Below are 19,868 nucleotides of genomic sequence, written 5' to 3' on the forward strand. Positions count from 1 at the left end.
CCAAGGCAGGTTTCCATGTCAGAAACACACATCCCAACTCCATGGTGGCCCAATGTCTCCAGCTGCCGCACATTTTCCTACACCGTCATATAAAAAACACACAACACAATAACCTTTGACCCACTTGATAAGATACAATTGCCCACCTAAACACACAAAGCCCAGTACACATCCAGTCCTTAAGAACATTAATAACAACCTGTAAAAACACAGAGTGGAATCTTAACATCAGTTTCCATTTTCTCTCAACCATGACTACTCTCTGTCCCTCCTGTCTCTCCTCTTTCTGTATCAGTCTCCTCCTCTTCCTTCAAACTTTTCTCCCGCCCATTCTCCCTTCTTGTCCAATGACAGGCCTCCTTCTATCCTATACCTGCCCTCACCTGTATTTTACAAATTAAATGGGGAGAAGGTTCTGGTAAAGTCACCTGAGTCCTGAGTATGTGACTAGGCAGCCATCCTTGGGGCAGTGGAATTAGCATCAAAATATAGATAACTCCAGGGCAAACTATAACAGCTTTCTACCTTTTTAATAGCTTAAAAAGTTCTCTATGTAAGAAAGAATTACCTCATAGATAAAACATTAAAAGGGAAGTTACAGGAGAATATCAATAAATTCAAAGCAGTGTTTTATACTGTAAGCTCATTATATCATTATAAGTTCAAAGCAACAGTTTTTACATGACCTTATCAGAGTGCACACGTGTGGCTTCATCTTTGGACATGAATGTTTCTCCTTGAACACAAACTTGTCCCAAGCCTATTTCTCTTTCTCGTGCAATTGTGAAAACTCATTGTATTCCTTATTATGCAGCATTTACTTACTATTATGAGAAGTGGGTACATTCCATTCTTGACTCCATTAACTCCTCCTAGCAAAACAACTAAAACCATCTCTTATAATTTTCTTCCTAAGATTATTTTATCCAAATCAGGAATTCTATAAAATCATTAATTCATCTAAACAGCATTATTTCATGAAAGTTCATCTTTATGTTGATCTGCAGGAAGTCTGCTCAGTAGGGTTGACTAATGCCCAGGATCCTTAGGCTGTTTAACAGTGACAAGAAGGTATATCAGTTACAAGAAGCAATCCTGGGGTGAAGTCTCTGGGGACTTTGCCTCTCCAAGCTCACCCACTGAAGACCATCAAAGACTGTGGGCCACCTCCCAGAAGATCACCCGCCAGCCTTAGCCCTTAGACAATACATCCTTCGCTATGGGGGAGATATCCTCATGATCCCAGCATGGACCAGACTGTGGACTTCCACAAGACGTGGCTGAGCTGACAGGCTTTCCCTGTGTTCTCAAAGCATTTACTTTCCCACTTAGGCATGCTATATCTTAACACCAGGCATCCAGAGAACCTAATGCTTCCAGTGTTTGGGTCCCATCAGCAGATCATCAGTGAGTGTGCGACCACTGGTGTCCCTTGCAATGGTGAGCTGGTAAAGGCCAGGTCTCAGAATGATGGCCTGATACAGTCAGAGTTAATGTGGTCCTGGAGGTAGACATGCTGCACTCCCTACAGAGAGAAGGCAAAATGCCCCAGGTGCTCGCTCCTACTGGATAAGAGGGCAGACACACTCGCTAAATTAACGGCCACCTACCAATTAGCTCCAAGAAAGAAGACTCGTAGGATCACCATCTACATGTTCATAAACACACTGTAGTTCTGGAAGACCAATCAGCCCTGCAAATGGCATGTGTGCTGAATGGGGATACATTGATAATTATATCCTTGTTTTGCTTAAAGGTCTTAAAAGCTAGAATCTATCTGTGCAAATCTTTTGGTACCTCTATTTATTTATGGGTCAGAGATTTGGTGTAGGTCTGTTGTTACAGAATACAAAGATTTCAATTCTTAAAAGACAAAACAAAATTTTGTCAGTTAAAAAAAATTAACTTAAGGGTGTTATAGAGTTTGCTCAGTGGTTAGGAGTGTATACTGCTCTTCCAGAGGACACATATTAGAGGGTTCACCACTGTATGTAACTCCAGCTCCAGGGGATCTCAAACTCTTTTCTGGCTTCAGCAGGCATCTGACTCACCTGCTTGTACCTCTACACATACACAAAATTTAATAAAATGCAACAAAAAGTAAAATGCAAAGTAATTTCAAAAGCTAACATCTTGTTGGAATAACAACCAGAGGGAAGGTACATCAGTAGTGTCCAAAGGCACCCAGCAGTGTCATACTCAGACCCACTGCCCTAATCACTTGGTGTCTATTAACACGTTACTCTAACAAACGAAAGCCTGGAAAATGTTGTTGGAAATGTTCTTTATAACAGTGCTCCTAGGTTCATCCTACAGTTTGTTCATTCTTCAGTGTCCATTCCTGGCCCTACTCACCGCCCCATGTCAATGGTTCTGGGGTTAAAAGATTGGTTGTAAACTGGTGGCTGTATTGATTGATGATCAGATCATGATGGTACTAAACATCAGATGACGATTAGTTCTTATTGATTGAGCTGTTAATGAAGTAGTTCATGGGGATGTGCTCTATTGATTGATTGGTTTTTTGTTTTGTTTTGTTTTTTGGGATAGGGTTTCTCTGTGTAGTCCTGGCTATGCTGGAGGTTACTCTGTAGACCAGTCTGGACTGGAATTCAGAGATCTGCCTGCCCCTCTGCCTCTGAGTGCCGCAATTAGCAGTTTTTGATAATTTTTAAGATAGAATCTCATTACGTGGCTCAGGCCAGTCTTGAATGCAGGTGTGCCGTGGTTACTGGGACACAGTTCCTTTGAAGAACATATCCTGTCCTCAAACCTTTGTCTGCCTCCTGACAGTCTCTTCAGGCACATGCTCAGTCGAGAGTCGAGTGGCCCTGGGCTGACTCCCCTGAAACTGTGAGCCAAATGAATTTCTTCTTTAAACTGATTTGCTTCACTTTTTTATCACGGCGATTAGAGTAGACTAACAAGGGCGAGTTTCCTATCTCTGTGTGACAGTTCTGTTGGCTCCTGTTGGAACGCTCTGCGACCATCCCTGTCAAGGAGTTCTCATATCTGAGTTCTAAGCTGGCTGTGCTCAGCAGAGAAGCAGTCCCAAAGCAGCCATCTTTCTCAGTGAGCAGCCATGCTGGCTGGCTGTTAATTTTCAGACATCAATTCACGTCACCAGGTCTTGCAAACATTCCTATAGGCCAAAGCAGTCTCTTTGCACTGGGCCAGCTTGAATTGGTAACCTGTTTCCTATCAACTGCTTCAGAATGCTGATGTTAAGTCATTTGGAGTTTTGGTTTTTGGATTTTGTATTTGTTTGTTTGTCTGTCTTGCAGTACTGGCTGGAGCTTGTGCCCAGGGACTTATGAATTACAACCCTAGCTCCTATCTGAGTAATTTCTAATGACCAGCCTTAAAGTTATTGATCTGTTAATTGAGGTTAAGCCTCCAATGAATCCTTATTCCACATGTTTTATTTTTGAGATCTAGAATGTATATTTCTTTTAAAACAGTATTTTTATTACTTTTCTATATTTTTTCACATTCACCCTCCTCCTCCAACTCCTCCTAGATCTACCCCCACCAGCACCTGCCTATCCTGCTTCTTTCCCCTCTCCTCCCCTCCCCTCCCCTCCCCAATTTGTGTTACCCAAATACTCTTGGGTGTAGAGCCTGCTCTGGAGAATGGCTGACCTAGCAGGTCACACCATTAAAGAGAACTGTCTTTTCCTCTCCCAGCAGCTATCAAATGCCAACAGCTCCTCCACTAAGGGGACTCTGGAACCTCTCCATCAGGTTGGGATTTTGTCTGACTCGAACCACTGAATGCTTTATACTCTATGTTTATGATAAAAATCTACATTTTGTTTTTCTTCTGAATTTTAATCACATAATAATGATGATAATAATAATAGTTTTCAAAGTCTTGTGTGATCTTGCAAGGCAGATCTGCCACTCTGATAAGCACTTTGTCCCTTCTCAGTAAGCACCACATCTCTATGCTTTTATGGGTATATAGTTTTTCCTTTGAAATTGTACATTGAACTTTTTTTTTCAAAGAGAAATTTTTTTTCTTTTAAACATGAGTATGTCATTTCTTATGGAGTTGGGGTGGGAGGCTGTGAAATTTAAGTAGGATTTACAGTGGGGTCAGGGTTGGGTTACAGCTTAAGTTGGTCCAAGCACTGCTTATAAAAGCAGAATTAATCCCGCCTGTTACGGAGTGGCCTTCTATTTTCTACATATACTAGAATACATTTACTCACTTCCTTATGAACTTCAAACAAAAACTGAGTTTGTGGCAGAGTCAATACTATGTGTTCATCTTATCTACTTCCTCTTGCAGCCCTGGGCAAAAAAAGAAAAAGAAAAGAAAGAAAAGAAGAAAAGATAGAGCATGCTCCCCCTCCCATGCTGCAGCCCTGTGGCTGAGTGGCAGGCACAGAACACGAGGAGAAGCCCTCCCTCCTCTTTCCCCATTACTCCTCCATGTTTTCTTGTCTTTTTGGTTACTTTGGGAGCCATAAAGACAACAGTAGCACTAAAAAATGAAACAGCAGGCTAGAGAGAGATGGCAGCTCAGTGGTTAAGAGCACTCGGCCGCCCTTCCAGAGGACTGGGGTTCAATTCCCAGCTCCCACATGGCAGCTCACAGCTGTATGTAACTTCTGTTCCAGGGGATCCAACACCTTCATACAGATGTGCAGGCAGGCAAAACACCAATGTACATAGAAATAAAGATAAATAAAAATTTGTTTTAAATTGAGAAAAAAATGGAATGGCTCTGTCTCCTGAGAGTGTTGAGTGTAAGCTATGCTCTTACAGTGTGACCCTTCCAGTTAGCATGGTCTTACACATATGGGGCTGTACTGAATGTTTGGGTTGTTCCTGGGGTGAAATAACTTTCTATTAAGGATTCCAAGAAAGAGTTATTGTCTCATGCTGGTGTGATGGCATACACTGGTAACCCAGACTCGGGTGGCTGAAGCAGCAGGCAGTAGGCGCATGAGTCAAAGGGCAGCCTGTGGCTGGTCTGAACTGACTAAAACATCAGTGTACAGTGAAAGATTTTGGTAACAACTTGACCAAACACTTCAATAATTGTTATATGAATTATATTTTGAAATAACATTTTAGATATATTGGTTCAATTTATTATTAACATAAATTCTACTTTTTTAATGAAGCTACTAGAAAACTTAAGAATGCACTTAGGGACACTGCTGGCTAGTTTACAGTAGAATAGCAAAAAGAGAGATAGAATGAAGACAGGCAGACATGGACTTGAACCCTGATGCCTTTGCTTATGAGCTCTGTGGGCTTGACAAGTGACTTAAAATATCAACCTCACGAGGTAACCAGGATACCTACTACGATGCTTAAAGGATAGGGAGCAACTGTCCACTGCCTGCTGGGACATCTTTCCCTAAGAACGAGAAGAGGTCCAAGAGCATCCAGCTCATATGCCATGTACACACAGTGGAATAGCAATCAGTAGAATATTAAAACTGCATAACACTGTGGTACTGCAGACATGGCTCAGAGGCTAAACGCACTTGCTGTTCCTCCAGAGGATTCTAGTTCAGATCCCAGCACCCACATCAGGGGTTTACAACTACCTGTACCTCTAATTCCTGGGGATCTGACACGCTCTTCTAACCTCTGTGGCACCAGAGAAAACCAGGCAGACACACACAAATAAAGAAATTTAAAAAAAATAAATAAAACCCCACCATCTTTAAAAAATTGCTAACTTTTCATATGATCTCCTAAAACTATCATGGTCAAGTGCAGTGATGAAGTCTTGAGAAAAAATGACAGTTATTTACAATGTTATTCATATCTCTAGGCTTTAATAAATCTTTGCATAGGTAAATACATTCATTTACAACTACCTGACAACATAGAAACAGACAAGAAAAGATAGATCTTTTGACTCTCCCCCAGATAACTACCCTGAGGAAACCCTTAGTGAGAGTCACCATTAGAACGACTACACTGTAAGTCACGCCTGAAAGAGTCCGTGTCTTCCCCTTCACGGGGTCACTTTATAGAGCTGCCCTTGGTAAAACCCACACAAGCTTTAAAGCGACTTCAAAACCAGGAGTGTGTCTAGATAGACAGAGTGTTCTCCAACCTGAGCTTAGGAATTAAGGCTGTTTCTAGTCATGCCGTTATCAACTTGTCCAATAAATTAATACAACCTGGGAAAGGCTGACTTTTTCTCACAGAATAGTTTTAGTAATTAACCTATTTTAATATGTGATAGAAAGGTAGGCGTTTGAGATGTATTTACTCAGGCCCTGAGCTCTCAGTCATCTAAGCTAAGCCCAGGGACATTAGGGCAGGTGACCCTCATGGAGCCCGAGCTTGTCTGGGAACCATGGTCTTGCATCTGACACCCTTGTCTCAGAGGTGGGTCCTCAGGGGCCCCTCCTCCTTGCAGCCTTTCTCAGCGCCCAGGCTACCCTAACAAAAACACCCCAGTATCTGAGCAGGTCCAGGAGCTGGTCAGAGATGAGAAAGGGTGTTTCTACGGAGTGTCTGGGACCCAAGTCAAGGCAACGAGAGCTTTTCTCTAGGGGATGTAACAGTGAAGGAGACTTATGATCTAAGGCTGCACAAGGACTGTAAACAGCAGTGAGCTTTCTCAGAGGAGTTAGAGTTCAGGCGTACAAAAAGAACAAAGCTAACGGAGGCCTGGAATAAAGTCCTGAGAAGATTTTTTCCTTAGGCAACAAAGTAGTGTTTCGGTTTAGTAAAAGTTCACTCTGCCTAAGTTTGTGATTATCTTTACTGCTTAGGAGATTTTAACAAAATAGTCAAGAAAGAACTGTAGGCATTTAATGTAATCAAGTTATGCTATATTAATTTATTACTAGTGTGGGTCTTCCATTAGCTTCCTACATAGCAGTGAGGACTTTCTCAGCAGCAGGTACAGTAGCTTTTAAACAGAATTCGTAAAGAGAATAATCACAGTGAAAACATAAACTGCCACAGTAAGTGAAACAAACCTGTCTAGGGTGAAGTTCATCCTAACTTACACTAATCTACTCCCATGAGTCTGTGGGCTAAACAAAAATCACCTTATTCTAAGCGTACTGTGAATCATCACAAAAGATTCTGACTCTTAAAAATCATGAAAACTTCAAGATCTTATTAATAAAGTTAAAAATTCTAGCTGTTGTGTTACTGATTGACTTTGGTCTGTATTTTCTGGACTTCTTCAGGCCACGAATAACAATCAGGTAGGATCTGGTCATAATTAGTGCTGTACATCTGGGAGGAGACAAATTCTTCTTTGTTTTGGGGTTCAGGATAAACAGTGGCCATCTTTTCTTTGTATGCATCTTGCACAATCTAAAAATAAAGAAGGCGAGTCATTATTTTCATAGTGAGAAGGTGATACTGAACACAAATCTCATTTTTATCCATTTCAAAAGTTTTAATTTGTACTAGAGAAAAAGCCACATGAACAAAGAAATGAAAATGCAGCCATGAGTCAGATGCAGACAGAAAGGACACCAGCAACAGGGAATGTCCCAGGAGTAGAGATTAAGTGTGAACAGTCACTTTTCTTAGGAACGGGGACAGCCTCCAACGTCTTGACAGGCCTGACTGCTAATCAACTTGGACTGAATACCCGAGTCTCCCTGTGAGTTCTCTGGACTCAGTAACAAAGTGTCTTCTGCCCTTCCTTTCCTTCCCACATTCAGCTTCCCCACTACTGTTACCATGCCTACCGCTCCACCATCAACACATGGACAGAGCAACCAGATCTCTCTCCCCTAGAGCTTCCTTCCTGACACTGGCTCTCTGGTTTCTGTGCAGCCAATTGCACAGTACTCTAAGTAGTACAGGCTCTGAATCCGTGGTCTTTATTTCCTCTACTGCCCCTTGCCGTCTCACTCTCTCATCTATGTGTTAATTCGTTTTCATTTAAATTGTCAGAATAAGCTTAAAAAGCAGGCTGTTCCGTACATAAGTAAGAAAAACTAAAACCTGGTTGGTATAGATCAGGAGAAAACATCAGGATGTTTCCCCAAAGTACTGATTTTGAAGAATATACCTTCAAACAATATGATAAACACCAACATGTGAATCCTAAACGGTGCCATTTCGATAATCTTAGAATGGTGTCAACTACTGATATTTAAAGCAGGAAGTTGAGTCTGCAAGAAGACCTAGCAATGTCTGGCTACGGTTTGACTGTTAAAACTGTGTAGGCGCTGCTGACCCCTTGCCTTTAGGTTCGTGGCCAAGTCCTCCTACTGCACATCTGTCCGTGTTGCTGTCTGTCCTGTTAGGCAGCTAACAAGACCTAAGTAGGCTTGAAGGTCATTCCCTATCTTCACGATCAGCTTTAACCCTCACACTCTATGCCTGGATTTTGCATGACAGGAAAGCCTGGTATAATCTGTGTGGAAGGCTTCCAGGATCACTGTGAGGAATTCTGGCACGCAGCACCCTCCTTAGAATCTGAAATACCAAGTGTGGTGGATTGAATGAAAATAGCCCTGCAGGCTGCTCCCAAGTTGGTACAGCTGTTTGGGAAGGATTAAGAAGTATGGCATGTTACAGAAGTTCCAGTGGGGAAGGCTTTGAGTTTTTGAAAGACTCTCTGTGCCTTGTTTGTGAGTCAAGACGTACCTGTCCTCATGGACCCTCTGAAACCACAAGGCCAGCTAAACTCTTTCTTTTGTAAGTTGCTTTGGTTATAGTGTTTAGTCACAGAAAAAAAAGTGACTAATACACCATAGTACATACTTTAGTGACCCTCTTTACAAATGGCTTAGTCAGGGGTGATAACATCGCTTTGATAAAGATGCTGGTTAGCTTTATGTCAACTTGACACAAGCTAGTCAACAAGCTAGTGAAGTTGAGAGGAGACAACTTCAATTGAGAAAATGCCTCTCTAAGATCCAGCTGTAGGGAAACCTGTAAGGCATGTTCTTAATTCACTGATTAAGTGGTGGGATAAATCCAGTTTATTGTGGACGGTGTCATCCATGGGCTGGTGGTCCTGGGCTCTGTAAGGAAGCAGGCAGAGCAAGCCATGGGGAGCAAGTCAGTACGCATCAGCCCTCCATGGCCTCTGCGTCAGCTCCTGCCTCCCTTCTCTCAATGGACTGTGACTTGGGATATGTAAACCAAATCAGCCCTTTCATCCCCAAGTTGGTTTTGGTCATGGTCTTTCATCACACAATAGTAATTCTAACTAAGAAGCTTCCTGTCTCTATGTTTATATGTAAATCTGTGTCTATAGATATAAACCCTATTTTATAACCTCGGGAAAACAGCCTCATGCTGGAAGTGGCCCAGCAGTTAAGAGAATGTACTGCTCTTCTGCAGGATTTGAGTTCAGTTCCCAGCACCAGTGTCAGATGGCTCAGAGCCCTGGTAAGATCCAGGCCCTGACGCCCATAAGCACCAGCACTGAAGTGAACACACATACAGGTATTTAAAAAGTAAACATACAAACAAAGAAAAAACAAAACCAGCATGAAGCCAGAAAGTGCAAAGAAGCCAGACATAGATAGAAAGGCTGATGGTCCCTCAGTGTGGTGAGCACTCACCCTGGCAGTCCCTCCCTCGCTGTAGCTACTCAGGGATCCACTGCTCAGCTGCCCACCCTCTGAGTTCTGACTGGGACAGTGAACTTCCTTCTCCTTTTTTCTATTTCCTTATAAACTTATCCTGACACTCGGGGCAAGAGGTTCTCAATCTGTGGGTCAAGCATTGGAAAATAAACCTTTGTGATGGTCTTAGGAACTAAGACACTGCCCCTCTACAACACTACAGACATGGAGTGCAGCAAAAATAGTCTTATAGTTCGGGGTCACCACAACATGAGGAACTGTATTAAAGGGCAGCAGTATTAGGAAGGTTGAGAACTACAGCTCTGCTCTAGCGTGTTCTCGTTCTCTCTCTCTCTCTCTCTCTCTCTCTCTCTCTCTCTCTCTCTCTCTCTCCCTCTCTCTCTTACCCTCCAGTACACACACCATACAACTGTTGACCAACGCTGAGCTTGCCTGCTCTCTGAACCCCTAGCTCAGAAGGCACAAACTCCTCCCTAGCTCTCACCCAGCACTCTCCTCCTGGGAGCCATTAGGAGCCATTGAGATTCCCCACCCAGTTGTCTTTTCCCCAAATCCCAACCAAGTTGTCCCCCAGTTCTTTTTGATTAGAGTGAATTCTTTTCTCTACAGGATTAAGACTTGCCCAAGGGCCCCTGAGTCCCCTGACACCATCTCCTTTGCCCTCAGTCTTTCAAGATGCTCTCGGTCATAAAGAGGTGGCAGGTATAAATGTCACTCTAGTCAGTCTATGGAAGCCACATAAATTGCTCCATAGAACAACTACAATAAGGTGAATTGTGAGAAGCCTGACTAAAAGGAATAAAATATGTCACAGGAGAAAAATGGGCAAAGAAATCGATAACTCGTCCCCATGTTTCCATCTTCTGAGGGTAAAATGCAGCTCCCAGCAGCCCCTGTCACTGTGTCTGGTTTCCCTGTGTCCTAGAAAATGAATGTACATTCGAAGCAAGCAGGAAAAAGAGTAAAAGCACGTATGTAGCCAAAGAAAGAAGGAAAGCAACGAGGCTACATTGTCTCACCTTTACTGCGATTTTCAAGGAAACATCTCGGATGGTGTTCAAAGGAGGATAGAGCCGGCCTTCTTCTAGGTGTTTATCTGACACTTGCTGGGATATGACCTTAAAAAGAAAAGGAATAAAAATGTTTATACATCCCATGATTCGGTGTGGCAATTTTACAGATAACTAAAGCAATGGCCACATGTGGAACCACAGCATGAATCACGGCCCATGTGGAAACACGGCCCTTTACCAACAGAAAAGCAGAGCGGTGGCAGTTGCCGGGATCACACCAAGAGTGAGGCAGAGAGAAGCATCCAGGTTTCTTTTTGCTGGAATGCCTTCATACCGAACAATTCCTGGAGAACTGGTGAAAATAAAAGGGATGAAGAAGGCATGGAAAGGGACCCTGGAAACAGAGGAGGGCAGCTGGTCAAGACAGGCCTGCGGGTGCCCTCAAAATCCACACAGGGAGTAGAGCAGGGGGCTAAGAGCGCCTGCTCGGTCACACTCACTAAGGACATGAAGTTTACCCAGACCCTTGGTTATCTGCTGACCTCGCCAATCTCCCCATTAGCTCTCCCTATGCCACTTTCTAGCTCTGGACAGAGTTAACCAACTAAGTCTCTGCACAAGGTAGGTTCTAGGTCAGCCATTACTGAGCCTTGAACAGAAAGGCTGGGCAGAGAGGAGACAGGAAGCCTTCACTGAGCAACCAAATAGTTAGTCAGTATCTGTCCATTTCTCTGTGTGGCTGTCTGTCTCTGTCTCTGTCTCTTTCTCCTTCTCTATCTCTCCATCATGGAGACCCCCTTATGTGAACTGGAGACAAAGTGCCCTGAACCTGGGAGTAGACGGCTTCTGGAAAGGAAAGAGAAGAGCATAATGTCAATGCCGAACATGGCACTGTGGGTGGCTGAGAACTTCTGACATCCAGGCAGAGGCAAGGTGGAGAGAAACATTAATCAACAGCACAACTAATTCTGGATTAGTGCGACTTCATTATATAAAAATGATAGCCTAGTGTCGTGGTCTGAGTAAGTGCTAAGGCCCAGGTAACTGCTGACTGTCTAGCCAGCCATTCTGTGCTGTCACCAATGTTATAAGGAAATGTTCTCTGTGCTGTTACTAGGAAATTTCTTATGCCTGGTGACTGCATGTTCTGTAACGTTCTGTGCTTTGGTGTTCTTGGAAAGCAATCACAATAGAAGTCAGTGTTTAGTTCGCCACAATAACCTGAGACTCGAACCAAGTGCCAGGCGGCACTTCCTGTACCTGTGTATGAGCTTTCACAGTTATTGATTTTATAAGCTGCCCCGGGATGGACCCCAACACAAGAGAGACACTTGCACCAATAAAAGAAGCTATTCAGAATAAGACTTCCATTTTTGAGTAGGGGGTCAAAGTTTTAAGTTCCCAAGACCTCTCTGGAAATTGAGACAGAGTAAGATATGTATGTGGGTAACTGACATCTGGTTGGCAAGTTAAGACATAGGCAACAAGGCCAGCCCCTGCCAGAGTCGAATACCCCCAACCAATGGGAGCAGGATAGATGTACAAGAGGCACATAAGGAAACCCCCCCCTAAACCCTGATTGCTGGAATAACCTGGCCCAGATTGTTTGTGGATTTCAAGGCTTTAAAGCTCTGTAAGATCCAGGCTCACAGGCACAGCCAGTTCCCGACCATGGCCCCATCCATCAGTCCTGGGCGAATGCTCAATAAACTATTCCCGTCTGGCTGAGATCAGTGTTCCTGTGGTTTGTGAGGCGACTCCTGAACCCCAACAATAAGAACGACCCCACAGGCTCAAATATTTGCTGGTTTGGTCCTCAGTTGAAGAACTGTTTGTAAGGATTAGAAAGTGAAGACTTGTTAGAGGTGTGTCAATGGGAGTGGGCTTTGAGGTGTCAAAAACCCATGCCAGGCCTTGTGTCACTGTCTCTGTGTGTCTGTATGTCTCTCTCTCGCCTCCTTCCCTCTCTCTTCTTCTCTCTCTCCCTCACCTGTCTGTCTCTCTGCTTATCCAGCACCATGCCTACCTACATACAGCCATGCTCCCCACCATGACCTTCAGAATCTGTTAGCAAGCTCCCAATCCTATGCTTTGTTTTGTAAGAGTTGCCTTGGTCACAGCTCTCAGGTTATTGGGTTTTCCTCATTTATGGATTGAAGGACTAATGAGGAGTGTCAGGTTAATTCCTGATCTACAGATGAGACAAGAATCAGACTGGATGTCCTGGTACACACCTTTAATCCCTCCACCCAGGAGTCAGAGGCAGACAACCTCTGTGAATCTGAAGCTAGCCTGGTCTGCACAGGGAGTTTCAGGTCTGTCAGCTACACACCCTGCCTCAAACAACAGCAATAATTACCCCGGGGCTGTGGAGATGGCTCAGTGATTAGAACACTGGCTGCTCTTTTAGAGGGTCAGAGTAGGATTCCCATCACCCACATGGCTTGTAACTGTCTGTGACTCCAATTCCAGGGGATCTATGCCCTCTTGTGTCCACAAGCATAAGACACACACTTATATACACGCAAGGAAAACACTCAAACACGGGGATCTAAATCACTGAGAACATAGGTACTGTCCCAAATGGGAGAGAAACAATGGAATCGCTGGCTCATCTAGTGATGAACACCTGACACACTATGTGAAAAGGAGAACTGTCAGGCTGTTTTGCACACAATGGTGCAACTCTATGTTATCTTTATATTCATGTCAAAATGAAAATATTGGATAGACAAAACTAAGCCATTTTGTGTTATGATGTAATTTTCAAATATTTGAAGAGAGCAAAAGGTTCCGGCCCATACGTCAAGTCAGATGCATGTTAGCACAGACATGACTCTGTCTGCAGCACACACAGCCCAGGACACCAACCTGAGCTGCCCTGCTAGGCACCCACAGGCTGAAAGACTGTTGCCAGCACCAGAGAAGTTAACAGTCTTTCTCTTCATAATTAAAACAAAAATTCAAGAACGGAGGCTCGACAGATGATTTAACTAAAATGCCTGCTGTCCAATCAGAGGAGTCAGAACACAGATCCTGGTGCCTGCACAGAAGCCCACTGCATGGCACAGCTCCGCAATCAGCACTAGGACAGAGGCCGAGCATCACCCACCTACACTGCGCTGTCCCTGGCTCCTCAGCCAGCCAACTGGGAATCTCTGACCTTCACACACCTTCATACACACGCATTCACCCTTGCACAAGTACATACACAAGTACTATTCACACTTCACACACACACACACACACACACTTTGCCTTCATGAATATCTGTGCACCTCTTGTGTCCAGCTGATGTCCTTGGAGGAGCAGAGAAGACATCAAACGCCCTGGAACTGAAGTTACAGACGGTTGTGGGGCACCATGTGGGCTAGGAATTGAACCCAGATCCTCTGGAAGAGCAGCCAGTGCTCTTAAGCACAACCCATCTCTCCAGCCCCCTCAAACCAGTTTTTGTGTATGTGTACTGTAAGTTGGAAGTGATTAAATCTGGCGTTGTGGAATAAAACAAGTCACTCTAATGTCTGAACGGTTACTTCAGTTAACTGGTTAGCTGACCCAGACAGCCTTCCCTGGGCCCTCGGGCAGTGAGCGTCCACAGCACTGGACTTGTTCTTCCAGGCGCTTCTGCTGAACTGCTTTCACTGTGTCCGCATCGTGTCCACTGTTAATGGCATTCTGAAGAAGGACCTTAAAGAGACTGAACTCTTTAGCTACAGGGGCAACATGGTCTTTTTAAAATACAAAGATCTCAAGACCAAAACCAACCAGGGAAAATTCTCAGTGTCAGAGTGTTCAAACAGGAGTAGCCTTGAGGCCAGGAGGACTGCTCAGTAGGAAAAGTGCTTCTGTGAGCATGAGGTCCTGAGAGGCTCTCAGTATCTACGGTTGTGGGCAAGGCTCTGCCACGCACACACTTAGACTCACAGTGCAGGAGGCAGAGACAGCTGGAACCCTCTGGTCAGCCAAATCAGCCAGACCCAGGTTTAGTGAGAGACCTGCCTTAAGGAACTAGGTGGAAAGCAAAAACATACCCTAAATCGAACACACAGACACACACAGACACACAGACACACACACACACACACACATGCACACACATTCACACACACACACGCACACACACACGCACACACACATACATGCACACTCACACACACACTCACACACACTCACACACACACGCACATACACACACACTCACACGCACATACACACACTCACACACACATTCATGCATGCACACACACGCACGCACACACACTCACACACACTCACACACACACACTCACACACATTCACACACGCGCGCCCACACACACTCACACACACGCACACACACTCACACACACACTCACACTCACACACATAAACGCACACACGCACACTCACACACACCCACACACACATACACACACACTCACACACACACATTCACACACGCACACACACTCACACATGCGCACACGCGCGCGCACACGCACACACATACACACACTCACTCACACACACTCACACACACACTCACACACACTCACATTCACACACACATGCACACACACACACTCACACACATAAACGCACACACGCACACTCACACACACACCCACACACACATACGCACACACACACTCACACACACACACTCACACACACACTCACACTCACACACACACACGCACAACTCTCACGGGGTCTTCATTAAAGAGAAATGAAGAAACACGTAGGGTGTGCTGCACAGAGAGGAGAGAGCTGTGAAGGTGCAGCAGAGAGAAAACTGCAGTGAGCGCTCAGTTGCCATGGCAGCGGTTTCTCTTCCTTGTTTAGTTATGGTGTTTCACTAGGGAGTACAAGCTGACTTGGAGCTCTCGGTGTAGCCAAGACTGGCCTTAACCTTGAAATCCTACATCTACACCCATCCCTGAAAATGCTGGGATTGCAGATATGCATGAGCCACCACACCCATTTTTTTTTCTTCAGAAAAGAAAAAAAAATTTCGAGTTGGGAGGTGGTGGTGGTGGGGTCTGGGTGTCACCATTTAACTCTGGGTGACCTGAAACTTGCAACATACCCCAGACACTTTTTGAACTCACAGAGACCCATTTGGTCCTGCCTCCAGAGTGCTGACATTAAAACCCATGAACCTTTGACAGCGATTAGTAATTACTACTTGTGAAATGAGAAATAAAACGAATTTACCTGACATTGCCACTAGAGGGTGCTAGAGTTAAAGGAAGAAAACATGGGCTAAAGAATCCAGATCATTTTTGTTTTGTCCTAACAGAAATGATTATACTTTTCCTTATGTGAAAACCTTAAAGTGCTCTTAGTAATTATGTATGTATGTATGCATGTGTGTGTGAGTGTGTATATATGTATATATGTATATATATATATATATATATATATATATATATGAATTTGTCAATATTTTTTGAGCTAAGAAGAAACGAACCAGACATCAACTGTCACACTTCTAACGCTACAAAGAAAACGCCTGAAGCACGGTAGAGCCTCCTGGCATCTACCCCAGAGAGGGGCAGGAGCTACCCAGGCTATGCTCTTAGATCACACCACTGACTCTGGAATCTGCCCCTGCTCTTGGGATTCCTCTCCACAGTGCATAGAACAGCATGTTTGCTGGAAAATGCAGTCAGGTTTCACTTAGCTCAGCTATTATGTTAGACAGTGTTTAGTTTGTTGAGAAGAAATTGACAAGTTTCCGGCTCATAGAGTGTATTCTGCCAAAATCTGGAACACAGTTAGGACAGGATCAGCATGCTCGTTAACAGTTCCTGGTTACACATGTACGTCCGCCCTCGTCACTGGCCTGCTGAGGCTGGGGTTTGGAAGGGAACGACAACTGTAAGCTCACGGGAGCGTAGCACCAGGAAGAATGACACTCTGTCTCTGAGCTGCAGCCTCATGTTCTCTCCAGCAGTGTCCATGAAACTATGGCTAATCTGTTAGCTTGCAGCTGGGTAAAAGCAGTTCTCAGCTCTCCACGACTGCCTGGCAGGGGGCTCTGACACCCCGAGGGCCTTTCCTCGAGAGCTGACTTCTCCTATCGGTGGTTTCCTAAAAATGCCTCATTGCAGCTTTATTCATTTATGGAGGGGTGTGTGGCACACGTGTGCCATGACACACGTGTGGAAATCAGAGACCAAGCTGCAAGACTTTTCTTCTACACGACGTAGGTCCTGCGCACTGAGTTCAGCTCATCAGCGTTGGCAGCAAGGACCTCTACCCACAGAGCCATCTCACAGCCCCTCAGGGAGCTGTGAACACACAGTGCCCTGTCTGAAACTAGTGTAGCTTTTATCTCCTGTACTGAAACGGCAAGGACAGACACTTCTACTATACTGTACCAGACTGTAAAATGCATTATTTAGGAAGGGTCACAATGGAGAAATGTTCCTCATCAACGTTTGGAAAAAAAATACCTTTAGTTGTTTCACTGATGTCCTAAAAGTTCATCAGTGGCTAAGGGCATAAAAGATTCCTCCTAGGAAACGAAACTTTGTCACTACTGAGGAGGGATCTCACGAGTGACGCTTAGGAACCTGCCACCTGCTCCCGATCTCTGCTTAGTATTCTTCACACTTGACAGACAGTTGTGACACTAAATAAATAAAGCACTGTGCTGAGCAAACCCAGCCGTAGCATGCACCCCCACTTCACAGTACCTCAGCCGTGGTGAGGAAGACCGAATCATTGATGTGTCTCAGTCCACAGGCCACTACCCCAAGAGCAACTCCAGGGAACACATAGGAGTTGTTGCCTTGGCCAGGAAACAGAGTCCGTCCATCTGGAAGAGTGACTGGATCAAAAGGACTGCCGCTGGCAAAGATCGCACGGCCCTGCAACAGACAGAGGCTACTGATGATAGGAGAAGTGGGGTAGCTGAGGACAAATGTATCCTAACAGAAGGAGGCTTACAAGTGTCTAGAGCCTAACTCCTGGCGAGCCGGTGCTGTGCTGTTGGTACTGCCAAGCGGTCAGGACGGGGCACTTTTTACTGTTCTCTGTATTAGTCTGCCCAGGAATGGGCACAGCACGGGATTCTCTAAGGCTGCTACTCTGTTCTCTGCAGTAGTCCAGCTACAAGCCCAACAGCCACATCGGTAGAGGCATCTAACTACAAACGTCTGAAGAAAAGTCAAGAGGTTCCTACAACTTTTGAGATGGCAACTAGGTTAGAACTTAATGTCAAGTTTCCTGGTGACTTTCAATGTTTTACAACACAGAGCATGAGGTGAGATCTTAAGAGAGAGCTGAGGCCATCTATTTCTGACACAGTGGAAGTTTTAAATATGTCTATATAAGCTGAACTAACTTTACGTGTGTGTATGGCAGGAGCTCTAGGCTAACGAGGACTGTTAACATCACAGAAAGAAAACACTTAATCACACACTGTCAAACAAGGGCCTCCTACATGCGAGGTGCTGCACTACGATTCTGTTACTGCTCCAGGACTGTGTGTTCTCCGCTGTGATTTAAAGCTATGAAGAATGTGAAGGAAGCTCAATCTGTGTATGGAATAAAGACTAAGATGACTCAGGATACTGAATGCCAACCCAGAAGAGAGAGAAGTCAGGGCGTAGCTCCTTGTCAAGAACATCATTAGCTCCAGCGATGAACGCTTGAAACGCCATCACAAAGGAGAGCCTTCAAGTCTGTCTTGCACGTAGTACTATGACTTTGTGCTGTGTTTACATCTTCTACGCTATTTTATATTTCCAAAATAAAAGTTTTACATGCATAAAACTAAATTTCATTTTTGTTATGATATTCGCAAGTCTTTGAGGAGAGTAAAAGGCCTTCTGCCAACCTATCAGTCAAATATATGTTAGTACAAACACAGTATAAAATTAACTTTTTATTTTTAAAACAGCGAAGTATTGAGTGCTGGGGACTCTATGCCAGTCTGGCTGGGTATCAGCATAGCTGCCCAGATCCTCCACACATGGCATCAAAATCCAAACCCAAAATTTAGCTAAGCAAAAGTTAAACTGTGGTTTCATTGTGTATGCTTCAGTGCTTAGAAACAGCTAAAGATATCTTCATAACCACCCAAAGCTAAGTCATTTCCCTTTCATTTTTTTATATTTAAATCTTTCTTTCCAAGTCATGAAAACATACAACGCTGATTTATTTCCTGAAGATGGGATAGGGAGTCAACACTGAAGACGAGTCTTTCACGTATCTTTCAGCTCTGATGTTAAGAGAAGGTCATCAACACCTTGAGCATCCCAGGCTTCCTGCAGAACGGGTACCTGACTGCTCACCTTGGTCACTTTATAGCACTCCTCTGCAGAACACTCAGCTTTGCTGGTCGGATTACTCAAAGCAAAGATGATGGGCCGCTCGTTGAAGGCAGCCATATCCTTGAGAATTTGTTCTGTGAAAGCACCACCAATTGCAGCAACTCCTATGAAGGAAACAAGAAATGGAGGCTCAGAACTATCGCTGGTTAATTCTTCCAAAAGGCCCGGGCCCCAAAACAGCGGGATATGACAGCTCATCTCTAACAGGCCCTAACGAAGCACAGAATGTTCACACTGAACCCTAGTGATGAAACGGTGTTGCTCAAGGCCAATCATCTTTAGGGCTAAAAATCAACAAGTGCCTCTCATAAATCACAGATGTGACATTGGACTCACGAATCAGAAGTCCGAGTCAGTCATTAGGAACTGTAGTTACCAGCATTTCTATCAGGAAATCAAACCATGGCTAACACATTCTCTCGAAGCGATTCTGCGTAGACTGTGGTAATTATGTCTTTATGAGGTAATGTTAGCTATCACCTCATTCCACTGTGACCTGAGATAACCACTCACTGGAAACAGAATAAAGCTACTAACACACTAGCATAAGGAAGGCGAAAGGCAGCAAACTAACTGAAGGACGCACTGCATAAAGCAACACTGAAGGCTGTGCAAAGGTCTCTGTGGTCTGGATCGCTGTTCTTGATGTTGTCAATTGTCAACTATTGCAGAAGGGCTCCTAAAACTGGACTATGATTGAAAACAGACAGACATACACAGAAAGGGAACAAACTTTCCGGCACATTCAGGAAAGGCATCTACCTGCATAATGAAACCTGGAAAGGGGCTGAACATGGCAGATGTAAGCAAGCTGACACAGCACAGGGCCACGTACTTCAGCTCAGATACAGAATATGCACAAGGAAGGTAGAACTATGAGGACCCCGCTACTTGAGTGTGCCCATTTTCCTTCTGGATTCCAACGGTTTAGAATTTTTAAAAAGCAAAACAATGCTAAGTAGGTCAAATTAAAGGAAAAG

The 19,868-nt window shown here is 44.4% G+C and overlaps 1 protein-coding gene across 1 annotated transcript in view; it reads right to left on the reverse strand.

The window, feature by feature from the left end:
- Positions 1-5,781: 5,781 nt before the first annotated feature.
- The window catches only part of Me1 (malic enzyme 1), a 111,188-nt gene continuing 97,101 nt past the window's right edge, over positions 5,782-19,868 (reverse strand). Inside the window, exons 11-14 of the mRNA NM_012600.3 lie at positions 18,850-18,992; positions 17,248-17,421; positions 10,568-10,666; positions 5,782-7,308 (exon numbers count right to left, since the gene is read on the reverse strand). Coding sequence (NP_036732.3) covers positions 7,138-7,308; positions 10,568-10,666; positions 17,248-17,421; positions 18,850-18,992 — 587 coding nt within the window. The 3' untranslated portion in view covers positions 5,782-7,137. The remainder of the gene's footprint in view (positions 7,309-10,567; positions 10,667-17,247; positions 17,422-18,849; positions 18,993-19,868) is intronic.

This window comes from Rattus norvegicus, chromosome 8 (genome assembly GCF_036323735.1).
Source record: "Rattus norvegicus strain BN/NHsdMcwi chromosome 8, GRCr8, whole genome shotgun sequence".
Classification (NCBI taxonomy): domain Eukaryota; kingdom Metazoa; phylum Chordata; class Mammalia; order Rodentia; family Muridae; genus Rattus; species Rattus norvegicus.